The 16,139-nt window shown below is 43.7% G+C and overlaps 1 protein-coding gene across 1 annotated transcript in view; it reads left to right on the forward strand.

Annotated features, from left to right (window-relative positions):
* Window positions 1–16,139, forward strand: part of LOC115007219 (protein sidekick-1-like) — a 206,845-nt gene that overhangs the window by 69,862 nt on the left and 120,844 nt on the right. Inside the window, exons 2-4 of the mRNA XM_029429988.1 lie at window positions 7,468–7,624; window positions 10,232–10,338; window positions 11,062–11,209. Of these exons, the coding sequence (XP_029285848.1) occupies window positions 7,468–7,624; window positions 10,232–10,338; window positions 11,062–11,209 (412 nt within the window). The remainder of the gene's footprint in view (window positions 1–7,467; window positions 7,625–10,231; window positions 10,339–11,061; window positions 11,210–16,139) is intronic.

Below are 16,139 nucleotides of genomic sequence, written 5' to 3' on the forward strand. Positions count from 1 at the left end.
AACAGAGGAATAATTATTGTGTGCAAGTTTGTGTGTGTCATTCAAAAGTATCGAGGTGTTTTCACAGTCGCTTGTGTACACAACTTTCTTCAGAGATAGACGAGACTGCCGTCTCAGCGGGGGGTATTCATTTCCCTCCCTGCCTACTCTCCCATTCACCTCCTCTCTCCCCCTGTCCTCCTGTCTGCTCATCAGGAGATAGGAGCTGACAGTTGTTTGTGTGTGTGCGTTTCAGTCTGTATGTGTGTGTCATAGCAGATGTGCCCTGCAGTGTGGCCCACCTCTTAAATGTCACTGATCACAGTCTCTTCCGCCTGATACCCCCCCCCCCCCTGCCCACGCATAGATCTCCCTCAATATCACCCCTCCATCGCTTACTCTCTATCGGTTTCATTAGATGCATTCAGAGAATATTATATATTATATTATATTATATATAGATGCTGGACATGATACTGATCAAAGTCCTCCCAGACTTAAACCTGATTATTGAAAGTGGGGATAAAAAGAAAGCCAATACAGTGACACTAATCTGTCATCTGGGCTTTCTTTCACTGGGGATCCTGCTTCACCAACTCTGTTGTGCTTAGTATGTGGAGAAAGCTATCCAACAGTGTACACTGCAAGACATGCACAGGTTTAGAGAGTACGCACACACACTTACACACACATACTTGAAATGACATAATGTTCTGTTTTGTACCAAACCATTGTTTCATTTAAGTACAACATATTAAAGATTGACATTTCAAATAAGTGCACACATATGTGTACAGCATACACACACAGACACACTGATATTAATACATGCCAGACAAAGCAACACATTTTTAAACGGGCTTAACATCTTGCTTATGCTAACTTCAAAAGAGAATTACACACTGGCCAATGGTGAAAATGGTGGAAAATTAAAAGTATTAATTGGGCACATTTGTTTTCTTTCACCTGCTACTGTACCAGTGAAGCACAACAGAATGTTAATGTGAAAATAATGAAAAGTGAATGTGTTTCTCCTTGACAACCTTTTGTTGTAGAGGTTGTTTAAGCATCTACTGTAACTCACTCACAAGCAAAGCCAAGCATGTTTGAAATCCTTTTTTTCAAGCCTAGATTGTTCGACTCAGCTTGTATCTACTCCTGTGCGATTTAAGTGCATGTGTGTCAATGTATCTCTCCTGCTCTCTGATCTGCCGATCAGCACGTCAGGATCAGTCAGTCGTCTGTCACCCTCCTCGCAGACAGCTGTCAGTCCAGGCTCATGGAAACCATGATTGGAGCAGGCAAGGAAGGAGCTTCGGAGAAGGCAGCAGTGATTGGCTGTCTGAGCAGGAAGAGAGGTTAGAGGGTGTCATCCGGTCTTCAGCGAGAGATGCTTTGTTCTCGTACGGAGTCTGACATTCAGTAGTCAATTAAAGCAGCTGCAAACTTGAAAAGCCACGAGGTAAACTCCTGATCAAAGCTATACACTTACATCCTGTTTGCCACACCTACTATTCTGCTACATCTAACATTGGATGAACCAGAGGATGCATTTAGTTTCTCTCGTGCAGGCTTTTCTGCGGATTTCTGTCCAATATTCTAGTCCTGAGAAATTCAGTTCCCAATAGACTATCTGTCTGAAAGTTCAGCTGAAGCCTGTTGGGATCAGTGGGTGAGCTGCAGCCTAGTGGGTTCAAGTCAAAGCCACTTTGATTTTATCATCATCAAAGACAGCTTGTGTTTTGTGCTTAGCTGTCATCTTGTTTGGTCAGTAGATTACTTCAGTTAGAGCTCTGTAGTGGATGAAAGACAGAGAGTTGTCTATCAGTTGTGTTTACTTAACACAGGGAAACGCTTTAGGATTGTTAAGCTGATTATATTTATGATTCAGGCATCTCATCTGATCAGAGATGGATAAACTGGTTCCATTCCAGTGTAGAGCAGCTGGTGTTGACGTTCAGGAGATAAACTCATTCAGTGTGTCATGTTAAACGTGTCTAATCATTTGTCTTTCGATCCAGCTGCTGCCCATCGTTCACATTAAGGTTATTTTGTTTGACTTTTACGACTGGAATCTGGACTGTCAACATCACTTGGCAGGAGAAATGGTTTGGAAAAGAAAAAACAGCGCGGCGTGCCATGAGAGAGAATTATATTCATCAGCTTTCAGGTCAGAGCCACAGCTCACCTGAAATTCACCTCACTCTTGTGAAGTTCATCCTCCTACAGCTCTCTCTCTCTCTGCAGAGTTCTTGTTGCCCTTATCTCTCAATCTACCATTTCATGCACATTTTGCATTCTTTGTTTTTTCTGTGCAAATTGCAGCTTGATTTTTATTTGTGTTTTTTTGATACAGGAACATTTGAGAATGTGTGTTCCAATTGGATCTCAGGGTTGCCTCACGAAGTGACTAATCATGTCTTCCTGAGTGTTGATCCCTGTACTTTCTCAGTGGGGCAATGTGTGCTCCCTTCAGAATGTCAAAACAATCTGGGATATTTTGGTGAGAATAGCCAGCATGTGTGGAGTGTCCAGTCTTTTCCCGTTGAAGTAATCTCTCAAATATTCATTCATCAGCAGCCGAGACAATTTTAGGTGTAAAAGATTCTGATAAATTTGTGATGTGTTTTCACCCGACTTGTCTGAACTCTTCGATTGGGGAAATGAAATCTCATTTCTCAGAGCCTCCACTTTACATTGTTCAATTAATTAGCCTGTTTCTCGCCCCTTATTTTTCTGTCCAGTAGCAACACGCCAAGCCTTTCGCCTCACACACTGTCAGTTCAATTAGGAGTTTTTAAATGCCTGTTGAAACTAGCGCTGGCAGACTTATTACATTACAGAAAGAGTAAAACTCATTTGCACCCCATAATCAAATAGTCTGCTGTTACCATTGGGAAACAAATGTGCTTAGCTATGCAACTTTACCCGCTTATTCATAGAAAATGTACTCGTAATAAAAGAGTCTGATTGAGTTATTTTCTCCCCTTTAACCTCATGCATCGAAAAGGTATGGTGAAGGGTGTGTGTGAGAGAGAGAGAGAGAGAGAGAGAGAGAGAGAGAGAGAGAGAGAGAGAGAGGAAGAGAAGAGAAGAGAGAGAGAGGGAGAGAGGAGAAGAGGAAGAGAGAGAGAGAGAGAGAGATAGGCAGAGAGGAGGAGAGAGAGAAGAGAGGGAGGAGAGAGAAGAGGATAGAGGAGACATAGAGAGAGAGAGAGAGAGGCAGATGAGAGATAGAGAGAGAGAGGTAGAGAGGCAAGAGCGAGAGATGACATTCAGAGTTAGCTATACGAGAGAGCTCATATATAGGCAGAGAGTCAGAGAGAGAGAGAGGAGCGGGCAGAGAGAGAGAGGAGAGAAAGGCAGAGAGAGCGAGAGATGCAGATGAGCGAGAGAGAGAGAGAGACAGAGAGAAGGCGAGAGGAGAGATCAGAAGAGAGAAGCAGAAGAGAGAGAGAAGCAGATGAGAGAGAGAGACTCTCTTAGATACGAGAGAGAGAAAGAGCAGAGAGAAACAGCAGTCGGAGCAGCAGGCACTCGAGGACAGAGAGAAAGGAGACAGAGAATAGAGGCCGATAGAAGAGAGCAGGACAGAGAGGCAAGAGAGAGAGAGGATCAGCAAGAGAGAGGGGAGAAGAGAGAGAGAGAGAGAGAGAAGAGAGAGAGAGAGAGAGAGAGAGAGACATACTATCAGTGAATCAGTATTCATAGACTATAGCTAGTTCTGCCAGCCCTGTCTCACAGTAGGGGTTCAGCTCTATGAAGATAAAGTGATTCTCTGGAGTGAGTGACCCTAATTCTGACCTGACACACATATACACACATTCCCACACTGCATACTCACACACGTATACACACCAATAATTAAGCAGGCACTTAGTTTGTATCCCTGTGCTCTCACTCTTTGTTTTGTCAGTGCTCTGAAATGCATTTACACCACAGGGTTACCTCTGCATATCCCATCGCAAATTGAACTGCCTACGGGGTTTTTTTGACCATCTAAATTTCAAACTTCCAACAGAGAATAAATCAAAACCTTTACCCGTGCTGTTACCAGTTAGGCAGCACCTTGACCTCACGCCGAGCCAGAGAAAATCTCACATCTCACCACAGCTGTTGCAGTAATATTCAGGATTACTTTTGGGATGTTTAATGCAGCACGGTGAAAGAATAATGATCGTTACTGGCCCATTTGTAAAGGACAAGTCATTTAGGGACTAATTTTTACCACACTTACACTCACTGCAAAGACAAAAGAGGAGAGGAGAGAGGGCGGGATCGTAGTGGACTATCAGGCCCCAGAGCAGCAACCCTGATCCTCTTCTCCTCCCGTCCTTTTCATCCTCCTCTCCTCCCTCTCCCCTTTATCGCAGCACTCATCTCCCCGGCAAATTGAATTCCTTCCCCAGAATCTGCCTAAGCAGCTTCACGAGACCAGCCCGGGAGCGGGGACACGCACATGTTGCGGCAGGAAGAAGTGTGTGTTTGCATGCACGTCTGCCTCTTGACTCTCCTGTCACATTTGGAGGCCAATCTCTCTGTTAGGCAACATTCCTTCCGAAAAGACAAAAAGTGGAGACCTTGAGCTGCCACACACTTTGACAGAGATGGGCCGAGGGGCAACAACAGACGGAGGGGAGGAACACAGAGAAGACAGACAAGTGGTTGGTACAGCTTGTGAGAAAGACAGACAGGTTAGGAAAAGGGAAGACTGAGTGACAGAGAGACAGACAGCATTAGTGAGTGAAACACGCTGTTAGCTGACCTTGGTCCTCTCAGATGTGGTGTTCTCTATCTATATCTGTACTTCCTAATGGACTCCCTTTAAAGTAGACGAAGGGTTTAAAGGGACACAAAGAGTGCAGTGAGGGGTGGGGGGCAGATTCAATATGAAGCTGTTCAAGGTATGAAAGTGGTAGATAAGTGGAATCAGGTGCAAAACGTCGACATCTGTACATGTGTACTGTATGTTCGTGAGCCAGCCTTTATAATTGAGGGTCATATTCGGTAGGCTGCAAGGGCTGCATCTCTGCTCTCTCTCTCTCTCTCTCTCTCTCTCTCTCTCTCTCTCTCTCTCTCTCTCTCTCTCTCACACACACACACATACACACTAATACACTCTCATATACACACACACACACATACACACTAATACACTCTCACATACACACACACATACACACTAATACACTCTCATATACACACACACACACACACACATACACACTAATACACTCTCACATACACACACACACATGCACACTAATACACTCTCACATACACACACACACACACACACACACACACACACACACATTCACACTAATACACTCTCACACACACACACACACACACACACACACACATTCACACTAATACACTCTCACACACTCTCACACACACACAGGCAGGCAGCGGTGAGTTATAGTGCTGGTCAGCAGTATGACATTGGAGTCTGCACTGCCAGCCGTCGTCTGTAGAAACGGAATATTCCAAATAAATCCTTACGTTCACATGCACACTCACACAACGTTTCTCTCCCTCTCTATCTCTCTCTCTCTCACACACACACACACACACACACACACACACACACACACACACACACACACACACACAGATTCCTGTATAAATCTGTCTTGGATGGAACACTTCCCTCTTGTGCTCAGAGCAGGCAGCTATCAATCTAAAACGAGAGAGAGGGAGAAACAGTGGAAAGTGGAGAAAAGGGTGGCCATGAGACATCCACAGGGAATAAGGAATAAGGAAGAAAACGGGGACAAAGTGAAAGGGCTGGAGGAAAGACAGAACTGAGAAAGTTGAAACGGCAGGGAGGAGAGAAGATTGAGTTGACAGGAAAAGGAGAGAGAGAAAGAGAGAATGTAAAACTCTGCCTTAGAGTTATGGACCTGTCCATACATACTGTAGCAAGCAGATAGCCTGCCCCCTTCTAACCCAGCTGGTGTGTGTATGTGTGTGTAAATGCTTGATGGTTTCAATAAATCTTTTTGTCTACAACCCCCCCCACACCACACCGCACACCCCAGATGCTGATTTTTGTTTAGTGGATCCAAGCCTCAACAGATGCTGACAGGTCCTGCAGCTAGTTGCTGTGGACAGACTCTTTAGCCTTGATGCCTCTATGCTGTGTGCTGGCGAGCCAGGTCTAAACACCTGAGCCAAGACTTAAAGACTGGACGCCATTGTTTAGACAGCAGCTGTAGCCGAGCCATTCAGCAAATGTACCTTGCAAGTCAAATCCAGCGATTCAGCCGCCTTATCATCATAAGCAGTATTGGTACTGCAAGTCATATATACAGTATATGTACTGTACGTATATATATATGTAACACAGTGTCTTGATATAGGAAAATAACAGATGAGGTGGAAGAGAAGAACCATGAAGAGCCATTGTCACATACAGTAAAAGGTTGTGTTCTCAACATGCCACAAGCTTGAGTAGCGTGGCTGCATCGTTTTGATCGCATCACATCTGAAATATAGGATGTCCAAACTTGTTATATATTTGTGGTGAAAGTGACTGCAAGATAGAGTTTGACCTTTTCTCTTTATACGAAGCCTTAAGTGCGATATACACTGGCATTTGATACAATTCAACCGATGCCAGCAGCACACAGCAGATGCTCTGTGCTGACACAAGAAGTAGTCAAGTTACGGTGTGTTGTTCCAGGGAGTAAATGTGATAGAAGTGCTGCTTTTCTGGACCATTGATGCGCATCAATGCTGGGAAATAGGACATGCCACATGGTGATGCATGTCGCTGGTGTGAGGGCTTACATGGAAAACAATAGGCTTGTGTGTTTTTACATGCATCATATGCCATACGTGTGTTTCCCCCTAAAAGTACACCTTCATTATCGGGTATAATTGAATAATAATAGAATAGAGCATATTGCAACAAATACATCCTTGTTGTTTGTTTTTGTTTTTTTGACATTTTACAGGAGATTTTTGCAGAGGAATTTCTCATTGAAGTGTTTCTCTGTATGTTTTATGACTTTTATGACTGCAGGAAGAGTGGCAGAGGAATGCTTTAATAGACCTCACTAATGGAGTGGGAGATTTCCAGAGAAAGTCCTGGTAAATCTTGTTAGATGAGTCTCTGCAGATTTTTGGTACACCCTCACTCTGCACAGATCCTGTTTCAGGTACTCTTACTGTCACTAATAATGGTATAAATGAGAGTCAAAAAGGTGAAAAGGTCAGAGTCTTGACTACAGCAGGAGATTATTATAGAATGTGCAGATTCCAGTCTGTGACTATAAAATCAAGGTACATTGGTATGTCACTGTTTTGTGCGACACAGTGTTTGTGCAAAAGCCAGAATATGAATGGAAAACAATTTCTTTATATTTTTGAGGTGGATAATTACAGGTGGAATTTGCTCTATTGTCCAGGCACGACTAATGCAGGCTTTTTCATACAACAAAAATAACATATTTTCCTTTCTGTGTCTCTGTGTGTCAGAGGTTGCTCCCTACCTGAGAGGGGCTGGACTGGGGCAGCAGGTGGTGTTGGAGGGGAACAGGCTGGTGCTGACCTGCCTGGCTGAAGGCAGCTGGCCTCTGCAGTACCGCTGGACTCTCAACAACAGCAACGTCACTGACTGGGTACCACAGTACAGGTCAGTTATCACCGACTGACTGGTTATGTGTCTCACTTTCTTTTCCCTCTTTCCATCCTTCGTTCTGAGAATCGTCTGTGTGTCCAGTCACGCCTGTAGCATGGAAACAGCATAAGAGCTGTGGCCTTAATTGATTGAGTGCATTTAGATAAGGTCAGAACATTTAGACGGTGGAGCCAAAGTGAGATTAATAATTACATTAGCATCATAAATATGTATATGGTCTGGGGAAAGAAGAGGAAAACCAATCAATACGTCTGAGCTTCTTTCTCTGCTTTTCTCTCCGTACCTCTCTACTTCCTCTTCTTCTCCTTCTTCTCTCCCTCTGCCAGTCTCTCTGTACGTCCCTGTGTGTGTTGTTTGGTAAGAGCTAAGCAATCCCTCTCAGCAAAACTGCAGCTGTGAAACAAAATTGTTTTTCACATCATTCAAAAGTAGAGGGAATCTTGGGGATGCATGCACACCGAGGGAGGGAGAGGTTGAGCCAGCATTTTGTAGGCAGTCGCTGTTGGCGCCAGGAGGCGTTGTGTGTCTCTGGACTGCTCTCAGCGATCTGGCTAGTTTAGTTTGGTGCGGCCAGGGCTATGCTGGTGCAGTATGATAGTTTGTGTGTGTGTGTGTTCTACATTATTTACATTGTTCTTGACTGATCAGGTTGACTATTCAAAGGGTTGGTGGTTTGATATCTGGCTCCTCTTGTCCATGTCTAAGTGTTCTTGAACCCTCATTTGTCTTGATGGGAAGGCTGGTGGCTTGAATGGTAAATGTTAAACACATTCTAAAGAATTCTGGATAAAAGCGCGATATAAATGCATTCCTTTCCATTTTCACATTCAAGATAATACTGGCCTATTCAAACTCACACACACCTTTTCAGCACCTTCTCTTTAGAATATAGTCTGATTTTTCTTATTTTCAATTAGCTCTTATGCTCATGTTTAATGTACTGGACAGTGAAGAATTCAGATGAGCAACGCTGTAAATGAAAATGATTTATATTTATGGAAACTTCAGTTAAGTTTCCTTCTTCAGTTCAGCTGCAGTAGCAAGGCCCTCTTTACACACGTTCTTACGCATACTAAGTTGCAATGAAATAATCAGTAGGCAAGTTAGTCTTACAAAAAAAGAGAGTGTTTGCTTTGTATTTAGTAATACTGTTGATTAGGCTACTGCATCATTTTCAAAATTGTATAACAGTTTTGGCTGACAAATAGTTATTTTTTACAAAATCCTTCTTCTTCCAGCCGACCCTTGTAATTAATAAACGCTGCCATATTGTGCCGGTAAAGATATGGAAACCTGCTTTATTATTCAAACACAACACATCGTGACAACCTTTATATCCACATTTTAATTATATTACATATTGGGCACCACTAGGTTTAATGTGAAATGATACGTTACTTTGTATTCACACTCTTTTTCAATGAATTCACACATCACAACATCCCACATTATAGAAATACATCTAGTCGTTTTAGTGCTCAGATTGATGCTACAGGGAGGGTTTGGTCAATTTGTGCTGCAGCTGTCGTATTAGAAAAACCTGAAATTGTTCTTATCTTAAATCACACTGGGAATTTGACTTCACACGCCGTGCCGAGGCTATGTCAGAGAAATTGAGTGAGAAATTATTTTATTGATTGGGGCCTGTCAACATTTAAGTTTGTGTTTAGCGAGAAATATAAGGGAAAACTTGTTGGGATTTCAAAAAATATAGTGACAGGCCTGTTAAAGTACGTAATGGAACACGGACATGGAGAGAGATGCAGTGTCCAATATCAAAATCTGTTTCAGGATGAGAGCTGCTGTGTCATTCCTGATTCAAATGGACTTGTGTTTGAGTCTTTGATGTACACGTGTGTGTGTGTGTGTGTGTGTGTGTGTGTGTGTGTGTGTGTGCGTGTGCGTGGGTTTGTGTGTGTTGGCAGCATACACTAACAGCCTGAGAGTTAAATACTTGGCTGTCCTGGTATTCATAATGAGCCCCAAAGCGATGTCCAGTTTTACTGTGTCTGTGTGCGTAATGTGTGTGTGTGTGTGTGTGTGTGCATGTGTGCACATGCATTTGTGTGTTTGTCCAGCATGGCACCAACCTAGATCCTATGCCAAGCTTCCCATTAGTGAAGCACAGTCCATTAAAACCACATTAACAACCCCTCTCAGTAAAAAAAAAAAAACATGCTCGGTCAAAAACATTCTCACACACACACACACACACATACACACACACACACACACACACACACACACACACACACACACACACACACACACACACAGTACATATGCACCAGTCCGCCTTCCCTTGTGTTATTGGGGAACTTTGACAACATTAGGCCCACTCCATTCTCCGATCAAGGTCATGAAGGAGAATTACACAAGAGTGCATACATATGGACAAACAGACCTCCACTTTCTTTCTGTTTTTGTCAGGTCTTACTTATTAAATATGAACAACTTCTATTAGGGGCTATAAATGACCCTATGCAGCTCTATAAATTATTTGAATGTATACTACTATAATAATACTGTTTATTTACAGCTCAGGAGTGAAAAACACACCGTCATCATCACCATTCTCTCTGTGTGTCTGTCCATCTTTAGGTTGCCTGTCCGGTCTCTGAAGAGGACTGATGCTGGCCTGTATCAGTGTATGGTGAGGAACAGGGTGGGAGCAGTCATACACAGGAGAACAGAGGTGCAGGTGGCCTGTGAGTAAAAAAACATTTTAATAACACCAATACACAAGGTTTTATTTTTTTAATGACTAAGGACGCTGGCTTCGAGGGAAACTGATCTAGCGGCAACAAACAGACTCTCTCGTAAGGTCTAATTAAAATCACAATTTGGTCATCTCTTTTTGCAGCCAGAAATAGTGTCAAAGCACATGTATCGTTAATATTACAATAACGGGGAAGAGAGAGAAAATGTTTTGCCTTTGCGAATGTATCAGGAATTCTCCTTTTCTCTCTAAAAATGCAATTTAATTTTAGTCGGACTTTAGTATTTCAATGTAATACTTGGAAAGCATTTAAACACTAAATTAGAATAAAACACACTGAACCCAAAAACTAAACCTAAATGACATTTCTTTTTAATGAATGGCCCAGTCACAACCAGCATTTTAAATGGTGAAATCAGTTTCTTTTAAATGATTTGTTGCTATCAGTGGATTTGTTCCCGGGGGGCAAAGTAAATTCGTGTGAATTTCCACGCACAAATGTGTGCTTTTGATAGCAAGCCATCTTGACAGTGAAGACCTTTTTAGAGTTTCTACAACCACATATTTCATGAAGAAACACGGAAAACCTTTGATCTTCTGGTGTGACCAGGCCTTAATGCTGTGTTTTCAGTGATTTTGCTCGCATTAATATTTGTCTGAATGTAATTTGATACATTCATAAATGGATCCTTTTTCCTCTTTCCTCCTCCAGTTATGGGGGATTTCTCCGCTGAGGAGCAGAGAAAGACGGTGACTCAGGGTCGAGCAATAATCATCAACCAGCCTCCCCTCGCCTCGTTCCCCCGACCCCTCGTCACATGGTACAAAGACGGACACAAGATAATTCCCAACAACCAAATGTAGGTGTCTCTTTCATTCTCTCTCTTTGTCTGTCCTTGTCTCTCTCTCTCCCTCTCCCGCTCTCTCTCTCTGTCGGAGTTATGAGGACACTGGTACAAAGTGTGTGTAACAAAACACTACTTATGTGAGATAAAACATTTATTTTACAGTTCTTATCCCTCACTATATTAATTAGCATGCCGTAGAAGCACTGGCGTTATTTTTAATCCTTGCACACCAATTGTTATGAATAATAGCCATTTAGATAACTGACCCTTTTCATTAGACATCTGTACAATAGACTTAGTACATTATCAAGAGAAGATAAAATGGATTTTTCAATGAATCAAATCGTTTCCTCTTGTCTAATCTACAAGGTTATTAAGTCATTTAAGGTGCACGGGAGATGTTCTTTTATATTAATTGTGCAGCAGAGATATGAGGGTCCCTGGATGCGTTGCGTAAGCTGTATTTCAAAGTCTTTTGTTTAATGTTGTTGTCTGGCTTCTTTTGAAATGGCTGCAATTTGCATATTATTCCATAGCTGCTGCAGCTGCTGTCAGTGTCGTTATTTTGAAAAATGTTCATTCAGTGTATTAATACTGTAATTATTCAGACGGAGCAGGGTAGTGTAGATTTGTTGTGAAAGGTTTTCAGAGTAATGTGCTATGGATTGAGGCAGTTCTTAAATTATTTTAAAACATGTACCTGTGTGAATCTACTCATCAGTGAAAATATGTGTAAAGAGAGAGACCTTCAGTGATTTTATTAGGCAGTTCTCACACTCCGAGATAACAAACTCCCTATTAAGAACACTAACTGCTCCCCTGTGTGTTATTAAATTAAATTGTCAGTGGCCTTGCTGTTCACATAAATGGCCAGACAGCAACTTTTTCATTCCTTTTATGACAGTCACCACCTAAAAGTGCTTTTGAGAATGCTTTGTGGAGTCAGGTTACATTAGCAATTGCTTTATTTATTTATTTATTATCATTTTTTTAGTTGGTTCACACCAAGTTTGACTTTTCTTTTTAATTTGAATGGACATGGAAAATGTCTCTCCTGTGAGTTTAATGGGGCTTCAATGAGTGTGGCTTAATGACGGCGGCCTCAAGACACTTTGTGAAAGTGTTTACTGTCAGAGCATCGCCGCTACAATGCTCTCACCCCTTACAAATACACCACAAATAAGAACGCTTCTCCCTGCTACCACTGGCAAGTAAAAACAAAAAAATTAAAAAGTAAATATCTGGCTGAAGCCTGAAATAAAGGCTCGTAATGCTAGTGATGCTCAACTGTCTGTCAATTACTTTATTGGCCACTTTCCAACATCAAAGTAGGATCACTTCGCAGCACGGTGTGAAGTGCAGCACAGATGGCCTTTTTCTTTACAAACCTCATCCACATTACATGACAGTAATTGGTCCAAGTGCAGGTGCAGCCTCACAGAGCCCCTACAGACGCTGTAGACTCGGATGCTCAGAAAGAACTATTTTGTACGATGCGTTGTCCATCCAAAATAAACTTCCAGCGTAGGTTTACTTACGCAACAAAAGTACTTGGTTAGGTTAAGGTCAAACAAAGTTGGTCTGGTTAGGAAAAGATTGAAGTTTGTGTTAAAAACAAATTCCAACTAGTAGTAGTTGGCGCCGACGCGAGTGGCAGCCTCTCCAGAAGCTCCGTGTTTTTCGTGTTGTTTTAGAACTTTAGTTGATTTAGTTCATTTGAATTTTCTGTAGTACATAACTCTATTTATCCTATGGATTGGATTGTATTTTATAAGCAACAAAGCAGCGGGAAACTTGTTTTTTCAAGGGAGCTGAAGCTGCTTTCACTTCGCACAATGGGGCAAGCCGGCATTGTTCACCCCATACCGGAGGAGCTGAGGCGGGCGTATCGAGGCTGCTGAGCTGGAGCGAAGGTAAAGGCTAAGCTAGCGGCGAAGCGGTGGAAGTACAAGCCCTCTGTTCCATCGATAGTCATGGGGAATGTGAACTGTTTAACCAACAAGACTGACGAGTTGGCTGCCCTTGTGAGGAACGACAGGACATACAGAGAGAGCAGTTTACTGTGCCTCTCTGAAACATGGCTAACAGCTAACACTCCGGACGCTAACGTGAGAACAGTGAGAGCGGACAGGTACGCTAAACGCAGTGGTAAACGTAAAGGAGGAGGACTCAAACTGTTTATTAACAATAGATGGTGTAACCAAGGACATGTTATGGTTAAGGAGACTACTTGTGAAAGGGACATTGAGCTGCTTGCTGTAGGTCTAAGACCATATTACATGCCTCGGGAATTTTCGCACGCCATTGTTGTTTGTGTTTACATCCCTCCACGTGCACACGCAGAGACCACGTGTGACCCCATTCACTGTACCATCCCTAGACTTCAAACCCAACACCCAGAAGCTTTCATTGCCATCTCAGGAGACTTCAATCATGTAACACTAGACTCCACACTACCAGACTTTCATCAGTTTGTAAGCTGCCCCACCAGGAAGAACAGGACATTAGACCTCCTGTATGCTAATGTGAAGGGTGCTTACACTGCCACCCCCCTTCCCCCACTGGGGAAGTCTGATCACAACCTAGTGCTGCTGAAACCACAATACAGACCAAGGGTCCAGACACAACCTACAACCACACGTTCCTTTAGGAAGTGGTCTCCGCAGGCAGAGGAGGCTGACTGTTTTGAGTCTACTGACTGCAGCGTCCTGCAAGAGCCACATGGTGAGGACATTGAGGGAGTGTCACACTGTATCACTGACTACCTGAACTTCTGTATGGATGTTGTGGTTCCCATAAAAACTGTACGCTGCTTCCCTAACAATAAACCCTGGATTACCAGCAATGTCAAGGACATCCTTAACAGGAAGAAGAGGGCATTCAAGGAGGGAGACCGGGAAGAGCTGAAGCGCGTGCAGGGGAGCTCAAGGTTCAACTGAGAGGCAAAGGAGGAATATACAAGGAAAGTAGAGCAGAAGCTGCGGGACAACAACATGAGGGAGGTCTGGGACGGCATGAAAACCATCACAGGCTGCAAGAAGAAGGGCAGCAACACAACAGAGGGGGATGCTGTGAGAGCAAACCAGCTCAACCTGTTCTATAACAGGTTTGATAGCCAACTGTTGCAGCCAGGAGCTGCCCACCCAGCACCTCCCTACACACCCCCTGCCCCTGCCCTCAGCTCCCCCAACACAGACACCCAGGCTGCCTCCAGGGACTTTGCAACCACCCGCCCCCCCATCATCACCATGGATAGTGTAACACCCCTCCCCCCACCATCACCAGAGATCAGGTGAGCAGAGAGCTGAAGAGACTGCGTCCCAGTAAAACAGCTGGCCCGGACGGAGTGTGTCCATGGATGCTAAAGGCCTGTTCTGCTGAACTCGGGGAGCCCCTTCAATGTATGTTCAATCTGAGCTTGCGGCTGGGAAGGGTCCCAGTTTTCTGTAAGACTTCATTTCTTATCCCTGTCCTCAAAAAGAAACACCCTAGGGAACCAGATGACCGGCCGGTTGCACTGACATCACACATGATAAAGACCATGGAGTGGCTGTTGCTCCATGACCTCAGACCCCAGGTCCGCCATGCACAAGATCCTCTGCAGTTCGCATACCAGGCGAAGGTTGGCGTGGATGACTCCATCCTCTATCTGTTACACAGGGCTTACTCTCATCTGGACAAGGGGAGTGGCGCAGTGAGAATGATGTTTTTTTTTATTTCTCCAGCGCCTTTAACACCATCCAGCCCCCACTCCTGAGAGATAAGCTAACAGAGATGAGGGTGGACTCACATCTGGTGAGATGGATCACGGACTAACTCACAGAGAGACCACAGTACGTCAGGCTGAAAGGCTGCACGTCCGACACTGTGGTCAGCAGCACTGGAGCGCCACAGGGGACGGTACTCTCCCCTGTCTTGTTCACCATCTACACCTCTGACTTCCAGCACAACTCTGAGCTCTGCCACATGCAGAAATACTCAGATGACACTGTGATCGTTGGCTGTGTCAGGAATGGACAAGAGGGGGAGTACAGCAGCCTGGTGGAGGACTTTGTAAGGTGGTCCAAGTCGAACCATCTGCAGATATCCTACAAATATCTGGGCCTGCAGCTGGATGACAAGCTGGACTGGACGGCAAATATGGACACTCTTCATAAGAAAGGGCAGAGTCGTCTGTACTTCCTGAGAAGCCTGGGGTCCTTCAAAATCTGCAAAAAACTACTGTTGATGTTCTACCAGTCTGTGGTGGCCAGCGCTCTCTTCTATGCTGTGGTGTGTTGGGGAGGAAGCAGCAAGAAGAGGGATGCTGGGCGGCTGGACAGACTGGTGAGGAGGGCTGGCTCTGTAGTGGGCACAGAGCTGGACTCCCTGGTGACAGTAGCAGAGAGAAGGACCCTTGATAAACTGTCATCCATCCTGGACAATGCCCACCACCCTCTGCACAGCACATTCACCTGGCAGAGGAGCGTGTTCAGCGACAGACTGCTGTCCCTGTCCTGCTCCACAGACAGGCTCAAGAACTCTTTTGTCCCCCTGGCCATAAGACTGTACAACTCCTCTTGGTGATGGCCGGGGAATTCAGATTCAGATTCAATTCAATTTCAAATCACAACAGCCTGTACTTTCACTTTCACTTTGTTTTATTGTATTTCTAACACTTCACTTTATCACTTAATTTTACTTTTAATTTTATTTTAAGTCTTATTTGAAATGTACATTTGTAATGGCGGGAGGGGGGGGGGTAGATTGGTAATTGTTGTATGTCATGTTTTAAGCTACTGGATGCCTGAGTTTCCCTCGGGGAAAAAAGTATCTATCTATCTATCTATCTATCTATCTATCTATCTATCTATCTATCTATCTATCTATCTATCTATCTATCTATCTATCTATCTAAAAAAGAAGAAGATTTGTTACATACAATAGGTAAGTTTGTTACGTA

Source organism: Cottoperca gobio, chromosome 1 (genome assembly GCF_900634415.1).
Source record: "Cottoperca gobio chromosome 1, fCotGob3.1, whole genome shotgun sequence".
In the NCBI taxonomy this organism is placed as follows: domain Eukaryota; kingdom Metazoa; phylum Chordata; class Actinopteri; order Perciformes; family Bovichtidae; genus Cottoperca; species Cottoperca gobio.